The sequence below is a fragment of the Heterocephalus glaber genome, unplaced genomic scaffold (genome assembly GCF_053883595.1).
Source record: "Heterocephalus glaber isolate CG9 unplaced genomic scaffold, H.glaber_assembly_v1.0 deba00000676, whole genome shotgun sequence".
NCBI classification, from domain to species: Eukaryota; Metazoa; Chordata; class Mammalia; order Rodentia; family Bathyergidae; genus Heterocephalus; species Heterocephalus glaber.
Window position 1 is genome coordinate 7,910,167 of NW_028258156.1, and position 24,468 is coordinate 7,934,634.

The 24,468-nt window shown below is 38.7% G+C and overlaps 1 protein-coding gene across 2 annotated transcripts in view; it reads left to right on the top strand.

Annotated features, from left to right (window-relative positions):
* Nucleotides 1–24,468, top strand: part of LOC147829244 (uncharacterized) — a 266,493-nt gene that overhangs the window by 167,969 nt on the left and 74,056 nt on the right. For both annotated transcript variants that reach the window (XM_087206436.1, XM_087206435.1), the window contains one exon: nucleotides 24,280–24,373. In XM_087206436.1, coding sequence (XP_087062562.1) covers nucleotides 24,280–24,373 — 94 coding nt within the window. The remainder of the gene's footprint in view (nucleotides 1–24,279; nucleotides 24,374–24,468) is intronic.

Genomic DNA, 24,468 nt, shown 5'->3' on the forward strand with positions numbered 1-24,468 from the left:
CTGAAATTGATCTTAATAATAAATGCCATGTTTATTTGGCCAGTGTACTTGGTGGCTCTTTTCTTTACAAAGAGTAGTCTGATAACAGCACTTTGGAGCATTTGAAATAACACAAGAGGCAAGTTGCTAATATTAGTTTGTTCAGTGAAGAAACTTAGAACCTCTTTGCTAGGAGCCTTCCACTGTAGTAGCTTTTCAGCAAAATATGACCACTAGCAATTCCTGGGTAGCAGCTGCTCTTTCAGCCAAAAACTAGAGTCTGTTTCCCCTCAGCATGATTCTAGGTTGTGCTTTCCTTTGATCAATATAATGTGAGAAAAATATGCCATATGATTTCTGCGTCTTGAGAAGGTTTTCAGTTCCTTTGGGGATCCAGTTGCTTTGAGGAGCCACTGAATGATGAAGAATTCCAGGGAGATAGAGGCACACTTGGAGGAGAAGTGAGCTGTCCCAGCCAGCAGCCAGCGCCAGACCCTGAGCATGTGACTGAGGTGACCTTGCATCTTCCAGTGCCACTTGGTCTGGCTCAGAAACCACTATGTGGAGCAGAGGTGAGCCATCCCCACTAAGCTCTAGCTTAATTCTTCACTCACAGGAACAGTAAGATGATTTTTGTTTTAATCCACTAAATTTTAAGGTGTTTTTATGTAGTAATAAATAACAGATACCCACAGAATTAGAATTTGAGTCCTTCAAACTGCTCTCTCAATTTCCCCAACTTTTGAACAAACTCCTCCTAATTAAGAAATATCCTTTACACAGTCTTTGTAAATAGGGAAGGGTGGAGGGGGTGAAGGGAGGGCAGGGGGATGGGGAAAAAATAAGAACAAAGATACATCATGTAAAGGTACAAGATCCCAGTGATGAATGTAACTGTATTGTATAACTAAAATGTAGCAATAAACTTAATGGAAAAAAAGAGAAATATCCTTTAATGATGTAAATCTTAGAAAAACTGACCATATTTCTCCTACATGAGATTTCCTGGCACTAACAAAACAATTATGAAGTGCTATGAGAGGTCACAGTTTAAAAACAAATCCTGCTGGGACCATCATTTCTTCAAATCACCTTCTTATAATTTTTTCAATGTGATAGCACTTCTTGAAGTATCTGGGGCTTTCAAAAGATATTTTGTTGCATAACCTAACATAAAATGGCATAACTGATAGCAGAAACACACCTACCAATGTCTAATGCTTCTAAATAAGAAGAAATTATTGCCTAGCCGTGGCAATTCCACAAGAGAGCTACTTTGGACAACTATTGTTCAAGACCATGATTAGTTGATGATCTGGATCTGACAAACTTCAGGACCACAATGGTATAGGTTTGCCCCCCAAAACAACTTTCCTGAGAATTGCCACTCGGAAAAATTGACCTGCTAACCAAGCAGGATATCCTCAATGTGTGTGGCAGTTTCTCAATAGGAAGTATGAACATCAGGAACATTGCAAAAGGGAGGGCAAGAACTTTGAAAGATTAATATCCGGTGAGGTGTGAGGGAACTGTAAGCTACTTACTTTGCAGTAACAACCTCAGAATGAAAGCTATTTTGGTAGCCAAGTGTGGTTACACTAACCCAATAAAACCGCAGTGTCATGAAACTAGGAATGTGCAGGAATCCATGAGTCTTATTTTCCTAATCTTATTTGTTCTTTTGGAAAAAAATTCCTCTATTGCTCTATGAAATACAGTATGTGTGTGTGTACTTTGAAATAAACCACATTATGTCATTATGTCCTATGCTTCCTATTCTAGTTTAATCCATCAATGCGATGCAATAATTATAATTACTTTAACATTTCTTTGAAAGTAAACACAGTATTTATCCTCTGTGCCCACCTATCCTAAATCAGGCACTAAAATTGAGAAAGAATTATCTTTTCCAGCTTTGCTTGCCTTGCCTTCTCCAGGGACTCACTAGAGTCATAAAACCTTCCATTAGTGAGAACCCAAATTAACCTGCCATCCTAGAAAACTCTCATAGCCAGTTCTACTCCATTGCATCTACTGAGGGATGCAATCAAGACAAGTATCAGTACCATCCTTGATACAATTCAGTGCAGTGTCATACTTCACTTCATGATGGGCTTCTTCAGCCCTTTTGGCATCTGTGTACAGATCTTACCAAACTCAGTCCCCTATCAACTAACTGTATTACATGTACATTGTATTTTGCAAACCACTAGCTTAAAAATACCGTCTGTCAGCTGCTTTCAGTGTGAGACTGTCCATATCCTATATAAGATTTTTGAGGATCAGTCTTTTGTGGCTATAACCATGGCCTTGTTAGGGTCAAGCCCTCTTGGTTTAGGGAGCCATAGGTTTTTAATCAGAGATGGGCTTGGGACAGTTGAGCAACAAGGCAGTTTCTTTCCTTTTCCTATGCATTTTTACCTGTCATCTTGATTCACATGGCATAGTTCCTTGAAAGGATGAAAAAAAAGATAAAACAAAATTCACAGAATACTTCCTACTGCCTGTGGTTCATGGATACATACTTTAATATTATTTATAAGTGCGTAAGTGTATATGTCTGGATGTTCAGGCTTAGAGGCATAAAAAAAGAAATGTTTGTGGTGATTAAATGTATGTACTGGGTAAGGCTGTTTCTGATCTATTTTTAAACTCCCTAAAAACAAACTAAAAGGTAGTGACTTTTATAACAAAGCTGTCTTCTCACATGCAGAGGTGGAGTTAAGACTTTGAGGGTAGGCATACGACACAGATCAGTTTTTAATGTCATGTTAGGGATTAAAATCCCAAAGTTTAACTAAAAAGCTTCTACACAGCAAGAGAAACCACCAGCAGTGTGAAGAGACAACCCACAATGTGGGAAAAAATTTTCACCAGTGGTCCCTCAGACAAAGGTCTACTATCTCGAATCTATAAAGAATTTTTTAAAAATCAGACTTCCCAAATTTAAAGACCCAATCCAAAAATGGGCATCTGAAATGAACAGACATTTCTCACACAAAGAAGTAGACATGGCAAATAAACATATGAAAAAATGTTCAACATCACTGGTCATTTGAGAGATGCAAATGAAAGCAATGCTGAGATTCCACCTCCAGAAAGAATGGCTGCCATCATGAAATCAACCAACAACAAATGCTGGCGGGGCTGTGGGGAAAGAGGAACACTGCTGCACTGCTGGTGGAAGTGTGGACTGGTGCAACCACTGTGGAAATCAGTATGGAGATACCTCAAAGAACTAGGACTGGAAGTCCCATTTGACCCAGCTATTCCCCTGCTGGGTATCTTCCCCAAAGAATTAAAAGAAGCACACCACAGTGATATATGTGCACCCATGTTCATAGCAGCACAGTTTGTAATAGCTAAAACTTGGAAACAGCCCAAATGCCCATCAACTGGAGACTGGATCAAGAAAATGTGGTTTTTTATAAAATGGAGTACTACTCAGCCATCAAAAATGAGAAATTAGAGACATTTATAGCTAAGTGGATGCATATTGAGGTGATACTCTTAAATGAAATAAACAGGACACACATGTGTAAATACCGAATAGTTTCTCTGGTGTGAGAAACTGAAAGTGTAAATAAGGACTAAAAGGTATAATAGATAATATGAAATAGGAAGAAAAGGGGCAAAGGGGAGGGGGAAGTGGGAGGGGTAGGCGAAAGGAAAGAAGGGAAGAATTAATATGAGAAAATGAAAAAATGGAAACAAAGTCTTTGTAAATAGGGAGGGATGGAGGGATTGAAGGGAGGGCAAGGGAAGGGGGAAAAAATAAGAACCAAGAGACTGTAAAGGTGCATATCTCCAATGATGAATGTCATTATATTGTACACCTAAAATATACCAATAAAAGGATATACAAAAAAATTCCCAACGTTTAAATCTCCTTTTAACAGCATATTTAGAAGAGGAAGTCTAATCAGAAAGTAAGAAGATTATAAGGACACTAGTTCTGCAGTTCTCAAAGTGTGGCCAGAGGGCCCATAGAGGTTCTTGGATTCTTTCTGGGAGATTTACAAGGTCCTACCTTTTCCAACTACAGTTCTGTGTATGGTTAGATTTTTGTTATATTATTCAGCCAAAACAATTTAAGTAACACATTTAATGCAAAGAGCATAGGGACAGGATTCTGTCTTCTCTTATACCAGACATTAAGTTTCCAAAATTATAGCACAATGCCCATCTTCTCATTATCTTTTTCGGGGAAAATGGAGTTAATATATATGAAAGATGTTATTTATATTATTTTTGTTTTAAGTGAATGAACACATTATAACAATTTCTCTGTTTTAATTTCTAACATGGCAAATATTAATAAATATAAACAGGATAAACAAATGACCTGTAAGTTTCTCAATAAATTTTTAAGAGTGCAAAAGGGTCCTAACACTGAGATGCTTGAGAATCTGTTTAATTTTCCCAAGCTAATTCTCTAAACTGTATGCCTACATGCTATGGTTTGGATATGGTTTGAGTTTGTTCCCTAAGGGTTCATGTGTTACAAGTTTGATCGTCAGCTTGCCTGTGGTGAGGTGGTGGAATCTTCAATAGGTGGGGCCTAGTGGGAGGTCCTTAGGTTATTGGGGGCACTGTTCTTGTAAGGAAGTAAAGCTGCTCTCATGAGATCTTACATGAGTGACTTGTTAGCAGAGCAACCCTGACCTTTGAATCACTCTCTGGCTTCCTCTTTGCCATTGTAATCTCTTTCTCCCTCACACTCCAACCCACCATTGTCATCCATCATGAGGTAACATAGCTGAGGTAAGCCCTCACCAGAGCCTGTGCTATGCTATTGAGACATTCAGCCTCCAAAACTATAAGCTAAAAAAAACCTCTTTTGTTATAAATGTATCATGCCCTCAATACTTCATTATAGAAATTGCCAATAGACAAATACATTATCTAAATCTTACTTCTTTTACTTAGGCTTGTTACCACCTCCATCCTCCTCTCTAATGTCCCCCCAACTGTGTACTCATGTGCAAGGGTAATATACAAATATTTGATAACTGGCAGAGAAAATGACCAGTTGAAATGTTTGCCTAACCATAAGCAAAGATTCTGTCTGAAAACAATAGGTTCAATCTCACTGTCTCTGATCTGCTGGATCTTCCCTTCCAACTTGTAAATTTCATCTACTCTTAGTATATGAATATTCCCTCTCACATAAGACCATGAATCCTGGAGCTTAGCACAGTATCTGGTATTTCATAGGAGCTCTTGAATCTGCAGTCATTTATCTGTCCCAAACACACACTCTGCTTCATCTAGACGTTTTCCTTAAAATTTTGAAAGAACACTAGATGGAGTTTTACTGTAATGAAAAGAAATGAAAAGGTCACCAATGACTTTTATCACCAACCTAACTTACTCCAAGGAAATAGACCTTCAGATAATCTAATACTCTGCAATGTCTTGAACATCAGGAACAGATTTGCTTAAGACTTAGAGAAATGATAAAATACCTCAAAGTTCTTACTTTAACTACAGCAGTTAAATTACTCTAAATAAGACCTAATTAACACATTTCCTGCAGTGAAGTGGAATGGGTTTGTGATTAGAAATGCACGGAATGCATTTGGACATCTTATTTTCTAGCGGGATGAGATTATAAGAATTGGGAAATCCAGATGCAGGGGATTTCCAAAGGTCTGAGGACAAATCAGTTCTGACATACTTTGACCAAGTTGACAGAATGTATGACTCCTCCCACACTTGTTCTTTCCTTCTTACTTGCTCTTACAGATTGAATTGTGTACTCCTACCCACCCCTAAATCAGATGTTGAAGTCCTAACCCTTAGTATCTCAGAATATATATTTTTAGGACATATATTATTTTGGGATAGGTTTTTGTAGTGGTAATCCAGTTGAAGTGAAGGTAGGCACCAACCCAGTTTGACTGGTGTATCTATAAAAGGGGGAAATTCAGACATAGCAGTACATACAGGGGCAAGGTGATGTAAAGATACACAAAGAACACCATGTCAACATTGAGACAGATGTCTAAAGCAGAGTAGAGGGACCTAGAACATATTCTCTCTCACATCCCTCAAGTGGAACAAACCTTGCAGATTCCTTGCTTCTTGCTTCCAGAATTGTGAGATAGTAATTTTTTGTTGTTTAAGCCACCTAGACTGTTATGATTTGAAATATTCTTTAAAGGTTTATGTGTGCCCTTGAGGGCTAATCTTGTCCTCGTTCCTGCCCCCATCTCTCTCTCTCTCTCTCTCTCTCTCTCTCTCTCTCTCTCTCTCTCTCTCACCCCTTTACCCCTTCCACAGACCCAGAGACAATGGAGACAAGCAACCATGGGATGAACCATGCAGCAAAATAAAACTTTCCTCCTTTAAGTTGTTTTTCTCAGGTGTTTTGTCATAGAAGTGAAAAATTGACTAATACACAGTCTCTGGGACTTTGTAACAGCAGGCTTAGCAACCTTGCTTTTGGGTTCCCAAATGTAGTCCTGTTTTTTCTCAGGGGGAAAAACTGTCAGGGAAATAATTTTATGGAATTCTTTAGTTCAGTAAGTGAGATCTAGAGGAATAGTGGGCATTTCCTCTGTTATAGCTCTGACAACTGCTTCAGCCACACTTGGCTTACATGATTAACTTCTTGCTCCACCTTTATATTAAAGAGCTCTTCAGTAATAAGCAAGTGGAAGTGTAACCCCTTCAATGCTGGAAAGTAGGGAGTATGGCCCGGCACACATGAAAGCCAGATCCCCACAACCTTCTGGACATTGCCCTCATTTGGGAATCTCCTTCTCAGGGACTTAGCCCTCTGCTCTTCAGACCTGCAAGAACCTGACCACCTATGCACCTTGCATTCTTGAATCATCAACCACTCAGGACTTTGATGTTGCTCCTGACCTTGGCATGTCCCAAACAAAATTCATCCTCTTCCTTCTGTGCCCATACCTTCTTCTGCTCCTCACTTCCCTAGTGCCTTCACTCTTCTCATCATATGATGACCAAAGAGTCATCTTTAACCATTCTCAATGTCCCTCTGCCATCCCACCCCTGTTGCCAAATCTCATGGATTTCTTTTTGATTTTTTCTTCCTCTGACTTCCAAATGTGCCCTCTGCTACCAGTCTTGGTCAGGCTATTGGATGACAATTAGGACACCAGAAATATTTTAATGTTGAGCCACCCAGAAGGATAGGGTAAAAGATAAAAGGAAGTCAAGGAGGAATGGGATGAGAATTAAGAATGGGTTGTGGATTAGGGACCAGGTAAAACTAATAGGTTGGGGGAGTAAAGGTTGGATGGGATGATGGCATCTATTACACATATATCATGGTAATAAATGGAAGCTAAAAATTTGATGGTTTGTTTTGGGAAATTAAAAATTAGTTTGAATGTCAAAATGTCAACAGAAGGGCAATGTCACAGAAGGGCAATAACAGAGTCATAGATCACTGCAGAAACATCTTTCCACTTGCTTGAATTTTCTTTCTCTAATATTATACACATTAATACATGATTAATTGCACCATTGTATTTACTCACTTGTCAGTGAACATTTTCAGTACACTTTTGCTACTGAGATTTGACAGGAAATAAGACTGACCTAATGAATCCATTATTTTCCTACCATCCTCTCCAAGCACTCCTACTCCAAATGATTATTAAAAAGTTAGTCCCAAATGTTTATATACATAAGGCAAATGTATCACTGAATCCCTAGACAAATTTAACTCATTTATTATAATCAAAATAAAGATTAAAAGGCAACAATATTGAATGATTATTAAGATGAGCACTGTACAGCAGTATTATTTCCCTCTGATCACTTTTTCATTTCTAGGACAAAATGAAAAAATGAAGACATTCTGCAACATGTAAGAATTATCCTCTCTGCCATATTGTACATTTGTTTCCTTTGTTTACCATTTTTGCCTTCTAAGATTGAGAGCTTTTAAGCTGACTTTTTGAAATTCATACAAGGAGAACAAATTAGTTGTTTGACTTGGTACTCTTCTAACTTTTTAATGTTGCAGTGTAAAGCAGCTTCCAGTTTTTAACATGGAGGGATTAAGATATAAGCCATTTCCTCTGCCTTTCTCCCAGTTTTTCTTGTCCAGGTTCAAAATGCCAAAGACACAAGCAGGGCCCCTCTCCTCTAATCCAAGCACAAGAAAGCTTTCCATTATTCTCTCTCAGTTAACTGTCTTTTGTAAAGACATCAGTCATAAGTTACTGGAGAAGTCAATCCAATACAAATATATGACATTTAAATTAAAGTAATTGATTTATAAAAAAGATTGTCACACAGGCTTCACAGAGGGCCAGAGATAATAAATTACAAACTGCTGAGTATTTTCTAGGTGAAACCAACGAAGGAAAAGTTTGGTTTATATTGAGCAGGCATGAAGATGGATGCCATCTGCAATGAAGTGTTTGATTCATCACATAGCAAGTCTCCTTTCAGCCCTCTGCTTACTTGTGTGGACTTGGAGGGGATCCAGGGCAGAAGTAGGGGAGAGGAAGTCCATGGAAATTGCCCAGTTTTCATTATCACTCAAGTATTCTGAACGGATACAACTTGTCTGGACTTGTTTAAAATTTTTTGAGAAATACTTTACACATGACAAATGAAGTTCTGGTTACAGAAGCAGGAACTTATCGAGACTGTCCCAGGTTCATGGCAGGAGAGAACAAGAAAGAGAAACTTTTGGTTAAGGTACATATAAGGAAGTGCGTGTGGTGTGTACACAAAGATGAAGAGTCATGGGGATGAAAAGATGGGTATTCGGGCACTTGGCTATTACATCATCAAGCTACCAGGCAGCCACTTGTCTGTTGTATCCTCAGCCCTCATATACGGGTCCACATGTCAGCCATACTTGAGACATAGTTTTAAAATTCTTGATAATTGAGTGAGCACTTACCAGGTGGGCTGAGCTGTGCACTTTGCAAGTATTGTTGGATTTAGTCCCCTTAAGATACTGGGACTAAACTTAGCCCCAGTTGATCACCAGAACACTGATACCCAAGAAAGTTAAAAAATTTGCCCCAAACCACACACTTAATCTATCCATCTCCCAGAGCTTTATAAGCACCATCTCAACCCCCTCAGTGCTGCCTCTAGTGGTTTTTTTTTTAATGTTTAGAATATTCTCTCAGAATAAATACAGAAACCTTCCATCTCCCATTAACAAGCATTTCCTGAGGATTGCTATGTGCTGGATTATGCTAAGAGGAGCTGAAAACATATTAGCCTCTGGGGCTGGGGAAGTAGCACTCACCTAGCATGCATGAGGCCCTGGGTTCGTTCCCCAGGACACACACACACACATATATATGAATATTTACATGTATATATTTGTTATAAATCTACATATAGATATGTATGTATTTGTTGTATAGCTATACATATGTATATATATCTGAAATAGCTCTTCATTCATTCATTCATTCATTCATCTGTTCAGCAAAGTTTTCTTAAGCATTCAGGCACCATGAGGCCTAGTGTCTCAGACACTATGTGATGTGGTAGGATTAAAAAGCCAAGTAAGATTCTGTGTTTAATGTTAGTAATGATAATAACAATACTAATAATGATGGCTAACATTTACTGAACGCTATTATAAGTGCTTCACTATTCTAAGCACTATGCACCCATTTACTCAGTCAATCTCCGCAAACCTGTGAGCTGGTTACTTTTACCGTAATCTTCAGTTTACAGATGAGGAGACTGAGGCACAAAGAGATTAAGAAACTGTGTTTGATTCAAGAATCAAACACAGTTTGAAAACCAGACACCAGTGTAGGAAGTAAAAGCAACAACAACAAAAAACGTTTTTCAAAAGCAAGAAAGTGAGAGAATTTAGCGCAGTCCATGGTCATTAGGGCCAAGTAGAATCAGTGACTAAATATGCCTGTCTAGGGTTCAGAGAGGGTACTTGTCCTCCAAGTGGTCTTGTGACTCTTGGCAAGCTAGATTAGGAAGGTTGACAGAGTCTGATAAACTGGGTATTCAAGAGACAGAAATTAAATTCTTACAACTTCTTTCGGCATCATTTCAGATGTATGGGGCTGTTTCTACAACTCAGGGTCACAAGGCAGAGATAATTTTGGTTGTGCTTGGAAAAGGATCACCAAGATGCTAGTGGCTTCATACCAGTAGGAATCCTGGAGTGGTTATTTCTTTTATTAGGATTTAAATGCAATATTCATTCATTTGTTTAATAAATATCGATTAAGTGTCTACTATAAGCCTAGAAACTGTCCTATACATTCAATATACATAGTGAACAAAACAAAACAAAATCCTTGTTCCTATGGTTACCCCTCATAGGTGAGACAATAAAGCATAATAAATATGTATATTACAAAGTGAGTTAGAAGATGATAGGTGTTATTTTAAAAAGGCATAGCAGGAGGGGCTTTTTTTTGCTTAAATTCTTTTATTGGTACATTTTAGGTATACAACACATTTTATCATTGGGTACTTGTATCTGTATATGATGTATCTTGGTTCTTATTTTTTCCCCATTCCTTGTTCTCCCTTCACCCTCTCCACCCTTCCCTATTTACAAAGACTTTGTTTCCATTTTTTCCTTTTCTCATAATTTTTCCTTTCTCTTCTTTCCTTTCCCCTTCCTCTCCCACTTCCCCTATCCCTTTGGAACTTTCCTTCCTATTTCAAATTAACAATTATTCATTTTAATCATTTTAGTCCTTATTTACACTTTCAGTTTCTCACACCAGAGAAATTATTTGGTATTTACACATGTGTGTCCTATTTATTTCACTTAAGAGTATGGCCTCAATATGCATCCATTTAGCTATAAATGTCTCTAGTTTCTCATTCTTTATGGCTGAGTAGTACTCCATTTTATAAAAAACCCACATTTTCTTTATCCAGTCTCCAGTTGATGGGCACTTGGGCTGTTTCCAAGCTTTAGCTATTACAAACTGTGCCACTATAAACATGGGTGCACATATATTGCTGTGGTATGATTCTTTTAATTTCCAGCAGGGGAATAGCTAGGTCAAATGGGACCTCTAGTCCTAGTTCTTTGAGGTATCTAGTGGTTGCACCAGTCTGCACTTCTACCAACAATAGAGAAGGGTTCCTTTCTCTCCACACCCCTGCCAGTATTTGTTATTGGTTGATTTCTTGATAGCAGCCATTCTTTCTAGGGTGAGGTGGAATCTCACTGTTGTTTTCATCTGCATCTCTCGAATGACCAGAGATATTGAACATTTTTTCATATGTTTATTTGCTTCTTTTACTTCTTTGTTTGAGAAATGTCTGTTCATTTCAGATGCCCATTTTTGAATTGGGTCTTTGAAATTGGGGATCTGATTTTTTTCAGTTCTTTATATATTCTAGGTAGTAGTTCTTTGTCTAAGGTACAGCTGCTAAAAATTTTTCCCATGTTGTAGGTTGTCTCTTAGCTCAGTTGGTGGTTTCTCTTGCAGTGCAGAAGCTTTTTAATAAGACGAGATCCTAGTTGTTCATTCTTTGTGCTAGTTCCGGTGCTACTGAGGTTTTGTTCATAAAGTCTTTTCCTATGCCAATGTCTTCAAGAGTTCTACCTAACTTATCTTCCAGCAAGTTTAGTGTTTCTGTTTTAATATTTAGATCTTTAATCCACTTTGATTTTAGTTTAGTGCATGGTGATAGATATGGGTCTAGTTTTAATCTTTGGCAGGTTCAAATCCAGTTTTTCCAACACCATTTATTAAAGAGGCTATCTTTCCTCCAATGATGGTGATTGGCTCCTTTGTCAAAGATGAGGTGGCTGAGCATGTCTGGAGTTGTTTCTGCATCTTATAATCTATTCCACTGATCCTCGGGTCTGTTTCTTTGCCAGTACCATAGCAGGACATATTTAAACTAAGTCCTGAAGGAGGTAGGACTAGCCAGTGCCAGGGTCCTGTGGCCAGTGTTTCCTAGTATATTAGAGGTCAGTATGGCTAGGGCAGAGTTAGTGAGGGGCAGAAGAGCAGGAAGTGAGGTCAGAGAGAAAATGCTTGATGGGGCACATGGGAAGCAATTGCAAAGAATTTGAAATGGAGAGGGCAGTAGGAACAGAGGGATGGAGAAAGAGTTTACGGATATATTTTGAAGTCAACAGATGTCTTGATAGGTGGGCAAGTGAGGTGTCAAGGTGAAAGTCAAGGTGTCAAGGTGAAATTTTAGAAACAAATGAAAATGACAATACAATTTACCTAAATATATATTAAACAACAAAAACAGTACTGAGAGGGATGTTTGTACCAACAAATGCACAATAAAAAATTAGAACAATCTTAAATAACCTTAAAATGCACTCCAAGGATTTCAAAAAGCAAGGACCAACCAAACCCAAAATTAGGAAGAGTAAAGATCAGACCACAAATAAATAAAATTGAACTTAAAAATTACAAATATTAATGAAGCAAAGAATTTGGGGGTGGGGGGTGGAGTGGAGCCTATGTAACTTAGACAAGTCTTTAGACTAATACAGAAAAAGAAAAGACCAAATTAAATAAAATCAGATGTGATTTTACCTTTTCACCTTGTCAAGGTGAAAGATGGACAAGGTGTACATATAATATACGGTTTTTGGCTAGATCATGAGGAAAGATGGAGATGTTGTTAACTGGGACAGAAAGACTTCTTTTGGAATGGTTTGGGGAAAGATAACGGCATTCTATTTTAGATCTAGTAAGGCAGGGGAGGCTGTTAGACATTAAGGTAAAGAAGTAAAGTGGGGATTTGGGAAGTGGGCTGGTGTATAAAACAGAGGGAGTCCTTGGTACACGGTGCTATTGAAAGCCACAAAAATGGATGGAATCACAAAGGGAAGGAGAGAAAAAGAAGAAAGAAGGCCAAAGGATGAACATTGGCCCTTCAATGTGAAGAAACTGGGAAGGAGGCAGCCACGGGGACTAAAAAGGAGTAGTCACTGCTAGGAGAAGAAAGGAGAATGCAGGACCCTGGGACAAGTGGAGAATGTGTGTCGAGGAGCTTCCTGGTCTGTCTGCCCATCCACAGGAGGGACATACCCAAGTGAAAGTCATGTCCAAGCCTTTCTCCAGTTACAGGAGTCAGGACTTAGGCAAGCAATTTTAAGAGACAGAAACTTCTTTTTTTCTTGGCAAGAAGACAAAAAAATTACTTGAGCAATTTGCATAAGTGCACCCTGTGAGAAGGACCCATGTGAGTCAAGAATGAATGAAGGAGATTTGTAGCAACATCAATTAGTCATTAGCCCAGTTCTTTACCTCATGTGTACATGTGGTTTCTAACCAGGCTAGAATTTGTTTAACAAAAGAATCCTGGTTTCCTCTTCCCCCTCATCATCCTTGAAGCAAAAGATCACTTTTGAATTGTAGGTAATGCTATAGTATACTCCTTGAGGTATCTTATTTTCATTTTCTGAATTTCACAGAAAAAAAGAATATGTGGAGCCTTGATGAACACATTTCTAATTAAAACCAAAATTTGCTTGTGTTCACCAGCATTTTCACCTTCTTATGCTGCCAAAGTGCTTTCTCCAGCCTTGGAATCCTTAGTACTGGCCCCCATTAGCGACTTAACACGGTCCATTCTCAAAACTGTTTAAACATTCTTTCCATTCATTCTGCTCACCCTCTTTGGTTTGGAATGGAGCCCAGAGAAATAAGATTTGGCTGCATCAAAATATGGACTTGAGACTAGTGGAAAGCAAAGTCTGCGTCCTGGGTAAACACTGGCAAAAGCAAGGAAACCATCTGAAGACCTCATTCCATAGGAGACACAAGGTCAGGTAACAGGTGGGTTGGTGGGGCGAGCAGAGCCTGCAGACATCTCTGAGATAACAGCACTCTGTGGGCCTGGGTTGAGTCTATGAGTGGGGATTGAGCTGATAAAAGCTCCTGTCCACTCAAGCATCTAGCATTCACTTACTGCATGGCTCCAATGTCTGTTGCACAGAGTTTCCTTTTTCATGAGGTAATAATATGTTTATTTTATTATATTGAAGAAACCAGACATAGTCCAATAATGAGAGGTCTGGGAATAGATGGCATAGCATTGAGAAAACAGCTCTAGCTAGTTGAGTCAGACTGGATTGGCTTCAAATCCTAGCCCTACTTCCTTTGAAGCACTACTTAATTTTCTTGGGTCTCAACAGTTTCCTCCAAATGGAACATTATGATACATTCCTGGAGAGGGTGTTATGAAGATACCAGATGATTTGTGGAAAATAGCTGATACTGTAGTAAGGATATAATGTCAGTTTAGTAGGGGTTATATATACCATAGTGATTATCATTATTTTATTTGTTGTAGCAAAATGTACATAAAATAGCCCAAAGAAGTCTTCCCATGAAGAGGCTGAGGAAATGAAGAATCATTGTCTAGAAGAGAGGTGGCAAATTCATGATATTTTGCCCTCCATAGACATTTATAATCAATCACCACATTTCTTCTGCTCGAGCTGGGTGATGGCTTCCAAGTTGTGGCTCCAGGACAATGCCAATTAATTGGAGTTAGTTTGTGTGATGTAGCCTGTTTACCATTCACCTGGAGAAGAAAGTCCAGGGAGGCATTTCTGACAGCTTGGGTCTTGACAATCACTTTAGTAAAGAGAAGAGAATGTGACTCAAAGACAACCCTCAACAATGAACTTTAGGAAGAATCTTTAAGCCGCCGAGGCAGCTTCTAGCTATGGAAGGCAAGGAACACACTTGGATGTATGAAATCTCTAGATTCCCTTCCCCATGGTTATGAATAGGTACTGTCCAGTCTCAACACCCCAGGAAGGGGTAGATGCAGCTATGGGCAGTGAGCTTGCTGAACAGCCTGGCTCCTAGGCCACACAGTGTCTTTCAAGGCCTGAAACTTTCCAGGAAGAGGGAACTGGTTTCTCCCAGCCCCTGAGGGCAGTTTCCTGCCTGCCCACCTCCCTCCATCCCTCAAGCCCAGCCTTGCCTGGACTCAGAAGAAAGGAAGGGACTCAGTGCTCTCTTCCTTCTCCACCAGCAGCCCTGCCTCAGCCAGAGTGGCCAGTAATGGAACAGGGAATATATTCTGCCCCTTTTTAAGGTCAGGCCCATGGGTTAGAATTTAGTGTAGATCCCCCTACAGTCTAAATGTCTTAGCACAATGATGATGATGACGTTCACCTCAAGTGCAGGAGACTGAGAAATCCTTAATAATACATAGATACCTTCTGCCTGAGAACCCAGCAAGTGGGAAGAGCCAGGCGATTCTAGGTTTCAGTTTCCTAATTTGGCCTAATCCTGAGTGTTTCTGATGCTTGTTAGACAGACTTGCTGCCCTGACTGGTTGAATATGGAGGGAGAGAGGCTGTGGCAGGTACTTGCTGATGACTCATTCCATCTCAGGTTCTTTTAAAGTGGTATTTCCTGATGTGTAACCTTTTCCCCCGCAACACCTTTTTTAAGGCCCAGGAAAGAAAACTACCCATCCCAGCCCTTGGCTGAGCCTGCCAAATTCCAATATCACAGTCACCTCACAAATATCTGTTATATATTAAAGGAGGATACAGATGTAGGTCAAAGGACACAAAGTAACAGACACATAGGAAGAACAAGTCTAGAGATTTAATACACAACATGAGCTTTAAAAAAGAAGTGCACATTTCATAAAATATGTACAAAAAGACAGCAACCCCAAGAGTGAGCACCAGAGTTCTAGTGAAAACTGGTTTCATTTTATCAAAGCCACCTCTAAAGCCTTAATGTGAGAGGGAGGGAAGTTCAAACCTCAAAAACCACTTGGGGAGTTCATTGAATTCAAATCTGAATCATAAGTTTGAGGAGATAAAATTTTAATGTGTCCATAGCAAAAATGAGATTAGATTGAATTGTCGATTCACTGACTAATCATGGAAAGTAAGTGATTTCTATGAAAAAAAGCAACCACTCTATGGGCAAAGCGATAAGAACAATGGATAGAATGACTCCATAGACAAGCTCTGGGCTGTTTTCTCCTGCAAGTCTGATGTCTTACTTACATGCTAGGAATCATGTGCAGTCTTTTCCATATATTTGTTCATTCATTCCCAATAATAAGCCTGAATAGGATGTATTATTTCTCCCAATTTTCTGGTGGCAGAACCCATTTAGAGAAGTTTAAGAATGCCCCCGTCTGCCCAGAAGGGAAACTGAGAACCCTGGTGGTCCTGACTCAAATCTACTCTTTAAATGGGTTGAGAGCACAGTTTCTCAATGGCAGCAGACACAAGAGAGGCCAGAAGCCATCAGCTCTCCATCCACTTGGACCTCCCATTTGATGGCACCCTCTTTCCAAGGTTCAGTGATTATTTTAGGGTACATGTCATAATCATCTGCAGGGTTGGTCAAGTCCAGGAGGTGGGGTCCTATCCCCAGATTTTTGGACCTCTTAAGTTAGGCCTGGAGCCTGAGAATTTGCATTTCAGACCCATTCCCAGATGATGCTGGTGTGGGGACTCTGCTGAGAGCCTGCTGCTTGGAGTTCACTGCTAGTATTGCAAAGTGGATACTTTAACAACCTTTCTCTCTGTAATACAGAAACAAAAAACAAGCAGTATGGCTTTATTTGATGATTGGCGGCAATCAAAATTTCTCTATTGTAAAGAAGAGTTTTTGCAATTGTATAGACGTTCAGTAGATCCAGGTGGGGTGCCCCACATCTCAACAGTGATTTGCAGGAACCACATTTTCCTATGTGAAACAGCCCAGGGAGTTCTAGAAAGAGACCAACACCAGATGTGTTGTAGAATGCAGGCCATTTGGAGAGCCTGGTGTTCCCAGGGTGTCTGCAGTCCTCACATCCTATCTGCAGTGAGCCCCTGCAGAACCCTGCAGGCTGCAAGCTGATGGTGTTTCTGTTCCAGGCCTAGCTGCCTAGATCTGAGGCCTTCATTGATGAACAGTGTCAGAAGGCTGGGCATTCAGGACTTAACCCCAAGCCCTGTTCTCTGTCTCTCTGATTTCCACTTTTCCTCCCCACTCTTGCCATAGTTCTTTACATCCTCTAACAGTACTGTCTAATAGAAATACATTGTAGGACACATGTTATTTAATTTGTTTAGTAGCCATGTTAAAAACATAAATAGGTGGAATTGTTTTTAAGAATATTTTAACCCATACAAGGTCAACACACAAAAATCAGTAGCTTTCCTATACACAAACAACAGACTCACTGAGAGAGGAACTGGAGAAACAACTCCTCTCACAATAGCATCCAAAAAATTGAAATACCTGACAAAAGAAATCCAAGACCTCTATTCTGAAAACTACACCTCTCTGAAAAAAGAGATTGAAGAGGATATCAAAAAATGGAAAGACATCCCTTGCTCCTAGGTAGGAAGAACCAATATAGTGAAAATGGCCATACTTCCAAAACTGCTATATAGATTTGATGCAATCCCAATTGAAATCCCAACAGCATACTTCACAGAACTAGAGAAAATAATTCAAAAATTCATTTGGAACAAGAAGAGACCTAGAATAGCAAAAGCAATTCTAGGTAACAGAGACATGGCAGGGGTATCACAACCCCCAACTTGAAACTATACTACAAAGCTACTGTGATAAAAACAGCATGGTACTGCCAAAGAAATAGACCAGAGGATCATTGGAACAGATTAGAAGCTGCAGAGACAACTCCAGACACACTCAGCTACCTCATCTTTGACAAAAGAACCAAACACCCTCACTGGAGGAAAGATAGCCTCTTTTTAAAAAAATTATATATAATATATTTATTGGTACATTTTAGGTATAAAATAACATTTACATTTATCATTGGGTGTTCGTACCAGAACATGAAGCATCTTAGTTTTTATTTTTTCTCCCATTACCTGTTCACCCTTCACCCCCTCCACCTTTCCCTATTTACACAGAGTTTTATTCTATTTTTTTTCTCATAATTTTTTCTTTCCCTTCTTCCCTTTCCCCTTTCCCTGCCACCATCCCCAAACCCTTGGACCTTTTCTTATTTCAAATTATCAATTATTCATTTTAATCATTTTCATCCTTATTTACACTTTCAATTTCTCACACTAGAGAAACTATTCGGTATTTACACATGTGTGTCCTATTTATTTCACTTAAGAGTATGGCCTCAATATGCATCCATTTAGCTATAAATGTCTCTAGTTTCTCATTCTTTATGGCTGAGTAGTACTCCATTTTATAAAAAAAAAAAACACATCTTCTTTATCCTGTTTCCAGTCGATGGGCACTTGGGCTGTTTCCAAGCTTTAGCTATTACAAACTGTGCCATTATAAACATAGGTGCACATATGTCGCTGTGATATGATTCTTTTAATTTTGGGGGGAAGATTCTGAGTAGGGGAATAGCTGGGTCAAATGAGACCTCTAGTCCTAGTTCTTTGAGATATCTCCATACTGATTTCCACAGTGGTTGCACCAATCTACATTCCCACCAACAATGGAGAAGGGTTCCTTTCTCTCCACACCCCTGCCAGCATTTGTCATTGGTTGATTTCTTGATAGCAGCCATTCTTTGTGGGGTGAGGTGGAATCTCAGTGTTGTTTTCATCTGCATCTGTCGAATGACCAGTGATGTTGAACATTTTTTCATGTATTTATTTGCTGGTTTTACTTCTTTGTCTGAGAAATGTCTGTTCATTTCGGATGCCCATTTTTGAATTGGGTCTTTGAATTTGGGAGGTCTGATTTTTTTCAGTTCTTTATATATTCTTAATAGTAGACCTTTGTCTGAGCTACAGCTGCTAAATATTTCTTCCCTCACTGTAGGTTGTCTCTTAGCTCTGTCGGTAGTTTCTCTTGCAGTGCAGAAACTTTTTAATACGATGAGATCCCAGTTGTTGATTTTTTGTGCTAGCTCCTGTGCTACTGAAGATTTGTTCATAAAGTCTTTTCCTATGCCAATGTCATCAAGAGTTCTATCTAACTTATCTTCCAGCAAGTTTAGTGTTTCTGACTTAATATTTAGATCTTTAATCCACTTCAAAGGAAAGATAGTCTCTTTAATAAATGGTGCTGGAAAAATTGGGTTTCAAATTGCGGAAGATTAAAACTACACCTATATCTCTCACCATGCACTATACTAAAATCAAAGTGGATCAAAGATCTAAATATTAAAACAGAAACACTAAACCACCTTGAAGAGAGGTTAGGTAGAACTCTTGAAGACATTGGCATAGGAAAAGACTTTATGAACCTCAGTTGCCCATGAACTAGCACAAACAATCAACAAGTGGGATCTCTTCTTAATAAAAAGCTTCCACACAACAAGAGAAACTATGAATAGTGTGAAAAGACAATCCACAATGTGGGAAAAATTTTTTACCAGCTATACCTCAGACAAAGGTCTACACTCTAGAATATATAAAGAACTTAAAAAAACAGATCTCCCAAATTTAAAGACCCAATCCAAAAATGGGCATCTGAAATGAACAGACATTTCTCAGACAAAGAAGTAAAAGCAGCAAATAAATATATGAAAAAATGTTCAACATCACTGGTAATTGGAGAGATGCAAATGAAAACAATGCTGAGATTCCACCTCATTCCAGAAAGAATGACTATCAAGAAATCAACCAATAACAAATGCTGGTAGGGCTGGGGGGAAAAAGGAACCCTTCTCAATCATTGGTGGGAGTGTAGACTGATGCAACCACTGTGGAAACCAGTATGGAGATACCTCAAAGAACTAGGATTAGAGGTCTCATTTGACCCAACTATTCCCCTGCTGGGTATCTTCCCCAAAGAATTAAAAGAATCATACCACAGCGAAATATGTGCACCCATGTTTATAATGGCACAGTTTGTAATAGCTAAAGCTTGGAAACAGCCCAAGTGCCCATCGACTGGAGACTGGATAAACAAGATGTGTTATTTTTTTAAATAAAATTGAGTACTACTCAGCCATAAAGAATGAGAAACTAGAGGCATTTGTAGCTAAATGGATGCACACCGAGGCCATACTCTTAAGTGAAATGAATAGAACACACATATATAAATACCAAATAGTTTCTCTGGTATGAGAAACTGAAAGTGTAAATAAGGATCAAAATATATAATTGGTAATGTGAAATAGGAAGAAAAGGTTCAAAAGGGAAGGAGAATTAAGAGGGGTAGGGGAAAGGAAAGAAGGGAAAGGAATAAATATGAGAAAAGAAAAAAACAGAAACAAAGTCTTTGTAAATAGGGAGGGGTGGAGAGGTGAAGGGAGGGGAGGAGAAAAAAATAAGAACCAAGGTATATCATGTAATGGTACAAATTCCCAATCATGAATGTCATAATATTGTATACCTAAAATGTACCAATAAACTTAATGAATAAAAAAGTAAGCATTTTATAAAATTTTTAAAAAGAATATTTTAACCCAATATTAATATATTTAATAATACATTAAAATATTTCATGTAATCAATATAAAAAGTGACTAATGAAACATTTTACATTCTTTTCCCCCCTACCAAGACTTTGAAATCTGATGTTACTTAACCCTGACACAGGTTTCAGTTCAGACCAGCCTTCTTGCAAGTGCTCAGTTGTCATGTGGTGACTGATGGCGACCTCAGAGATGCATAGCTCTTCTGCACTTGCAACTGTTATGAGATTTGAACCTAGAAAGAATCACAAAGCAAAAATCTCCAGATACAGTTTTTTAACAAACAGGTGCAGGTACCAAAGCATGGCTGCACCTCAGAATCCCCTGAGATACCTGTTAAACATAGGACTGTCTGTACCTAACCCCAAATCTACTTAATTAGAATGGAATAGGGAGAGAGGAATTGGCAGTTTTAACAAGCTCCTTGAGAAATGTTGCTGTCCACAGAGAAACGATTTTTTTGTTTGTTTGTTTGTTTGATACTGGGGATCGAACTCAAGACCCTGTACTTGAGAGGCAGGTGGCGGCATCACTGAGCTAAATCCCCGGGCCCAAACAATTTTGAATTATCAGAGGGATAAGTATGAAATCCCACACCTGGGTGTCAGAACAGAGGGCCGATTCCAGTGTGATGATTCCTTTGGTGCTATTTAAAACAGCTTATTTTACTTGACCTTGAAGCTCGATTTGCATGGGAATGTATTCTTAGGAGGGAAACCTTTTGGCTATTTGTCAGGTTTATATTATCATCCAATTTGCAGGTTTATGTTATCAGCCAATTTGTAGCCAATTCCTATGGCTTTCTAATCTTGCTTTTTGCGATTCGTTATTTATACCAGATTTGTGTATAGAGATGTCTATGCAAGTGCTGCCACCTAGTGATTAAAAGGACAATGACACACGTTGGATTGAATGTCATTACGCACTCTGAGTAAAGACCGGTCCTGTTTAACACACAGGTTTACAGGCCCCCGTGGATCTACTGATCAGAACCACTGCTGACGTTTCAAATCAGTGGTCCTCCAAAGATGGCCCTTGGGCCAGCAGCAAAGGCATTCCTGTGAATCTGTTAGAAATGCTGTTTTTGGGTCTTGCTCCAGGCCTTCTTAATTAAATCTGAGAATGGGTCCAGAAATGTGTGGTTTAACAAGCCCTCCAGGTGACTCTAATATATAAAAAAGTTTGAGAACCATGGCTACAACCTAAAATGATGGTTTGTGAGCTTTTTAGAGTCGTGTATCCTGTGACCACTGTGGACAGTCTCCTGAAGGGTACAAGGGCAATCGCTTCTTGGCCTTTTGGCTAAGATCAAGAGTAGGATACAAGGGCACACATACCCAGACTTTAGCAGCCACTTTGTAGAGTAAAACACATGAAGCTGCCCCTGCTCCCAATCTTACCTTAGGCAGAGTGGCGGTGAGGGAAGAGGGTGGAGTGGAGCTGAAAGGCAAAATGTTCTCCTATGTGGTATGCCTAGTGGTCCAGACCCTGGTTTGACTTGGTGGTTTTTAGAATCACTGGTAGCCTATACTGTGGCTTTCTCTGAGTTAGAAAAGGGCCCCTTTACTTAGGTAAAATCACATTCTTAAAAATTACTACTTTTAAATTTTTAATAATAAAAATTTTCAATATACAAATATGTTCTATACAAAACCAAGTTTATATTGGTTTGTGTAGATTATGCAAATCAAATTCTCGATGGCAAAATAATAATCTGAATTTTTCAATAGAATGAAGAATTCAATACCACTAGAATATGATTTTTTGTTGCAAAATAGTTCCTTCTCTTGTCTTCACAGAAACAGTATTGTTACATTGGTTCACTTTAAATTGCTGGGACAAAATACCTGATATAAACAATTTAAAAGGAAGAAAGATTTATTTGACTCGTGGTTTCAGGCGTTTTAGTTCATGATCAGTGAGTCCATTGCTTTTAGGCCTGTGGTAAGATAGAAACATTATGGTGGAAGGGTGTTATGGAGGATAGCTTCTCACCTCATGGCAGTCAGGAAGCAGAAAGAAAGGAAAAGAGGCAGAGAGGAAGGAGGAAGGGCCCAGATATAGTCCCCCAGGTCATGCCCCCATGACCCACTCTCTTCAACTAGGCCCCACCTCCTGTTTCCATCACCTCCCAAAAATGCCATTAAAGTACCATCTCATCGGTGGATTGATCCACTGACAACATTACAGCCTGCATGATCCAATCACTTCCACAAAGCCCATCAGCAACCAATCCTTTAACAGAATGAGCTTTTTGGGGGACATATTAGATCTGAAACACAGCAATCATTTAGCAATTTCAATGTCTAGTTAGTCCAGTTATCTCATTTTCTGTAGAGGTGATTACAATGTTTGACAATCTTTCTTGTGAAATTATAATATTCATATATAGCATAAATTTTAGTTTTTAAATAAGATTTAATTTTGAGAAGCCGTATTTCCTACTGATTACATTCTCCATTGGCCAAGTTAACTATATCCTAAACGTCACAAAAGTACTTGAAATTTTCTGATGGATTACTGTTACGAAAGCACTGTGATACCTGAAGGACACTTATGTTAGAATTTAGAAAGCAATTTAAGGTTTTATAGTTCCTCATATATCAGTAACCCATTAATAGCACATCTCACACTATGTTTGTAAGCTATAATTGCAAATTTATGTGTAGCTAAATTAGCTTTTTTCTTAAAAACTCCAGTTAAGTATGTCATATGTCATGCAGAAAACAGATGTCTATGATATTCTTTCAGCATTATAAATCTCTCTCTCTCTCTCTTTTTTTTTTTTTTTGGTACCAGGGATCAAACTCAGGACCTTGCGCTTACGAGACAGGCAGCAGCACCACTGAGCTAAATCCCCGGCATAAATCTGTCTTTTAATAATGAGATTACCACATCTAATATTTTAAAAAATTGGTTTTAAAATCTGATTTGAGGCATGAAAGAACTGATTATGAGATTTTCAGTTGAAGATCTTTTTACTTTATTTTTTATGGTGGAGAAGTTGGTATTAAAATCAAGAATCTGTGATGTGTTTAGCATCAGTAACAGATGTTTGATAAATGTAATCACTGGTTTTCTTCAAAGAATTTTTTTTGTCAGTACCAGGGATCAAACACAGGGCCTTGCACTTACAAGCAGGCACAGAGCCACTGAGCTAAATCAGCAGCCCCTGCAAATAATTTTTTAACTGTTTTAATGCTTTTGAGAGCATAATGCACATTGAATTTAGTACCTGGATCACTTAGCTTAAGAGATCAAATAATTTTACTTAGTACATGATATAAAATTAATACTGAGTAAATAAAATTAAAGTTTATTTTTAAAAGTATAATTTTGGCTTGGATTCTGAAACTTGTATATTAAAATTATATTGAATCTTATAGATTTCTCTTTTAACTCAACATTTCCATTGTTGAAAATGGCCTCAGATTTAGGTTTGGTATGAATACTTTTTTTTTTTTGTAACACATATTTATTTTTATGCATGACCATGAAAATTTGGAAAACAGAAAAGGAAGTAGTTTTTTGGAAAATGGAAATGAAACTATTATATAGCCAACTTGGAGGTAGACTACAATGGAAAGACTTGCTGTGCTGCCCCCAGATGTTAAGTTTCTTTACCAGATACAGATGCCCCAGCAGGATTTTCAGACAGCCTTCTCTGCCAGCTGTATTCTTCAAATTTCTTCTGAGTTGAAATATGGCATTCCAGAAATTTTTTGCACTTTTCCTGTTTAATCAACAACTCCTCAACAAATTGTACGAGATGAGTTTCACCTGCCTGAGAAGCTGAGGTTTTCAGGTCTTCTATGCTCCTAGTTAAGTCTTCCTCCAGATTCAGAACACATGTTAGACCGTCTTCTGGAGTTTTCAGGTGACCTATATTGGCCCTCTGAATAAATGGAATGCTGTCCATACCCGTACATCTTCTTAGAAATATTAAGAAGTCCTTTGATTGATCTCTCTTCATTTCAGATATATCCTCAAAGAACATGGCAAAAGGAGGCATTCCTGTCGATTTTGTGAAGCAGTGGGCCAGAATTAAATACACATCACCGATATACACCTGGTAAGCTGCTACATGGTTAATACCACTTTCACATTCTGCAGGAAAGGGTTTGTGGCGCTGAGGTGCCATTGCAGCTTAGGAAAATCCAGACGTAA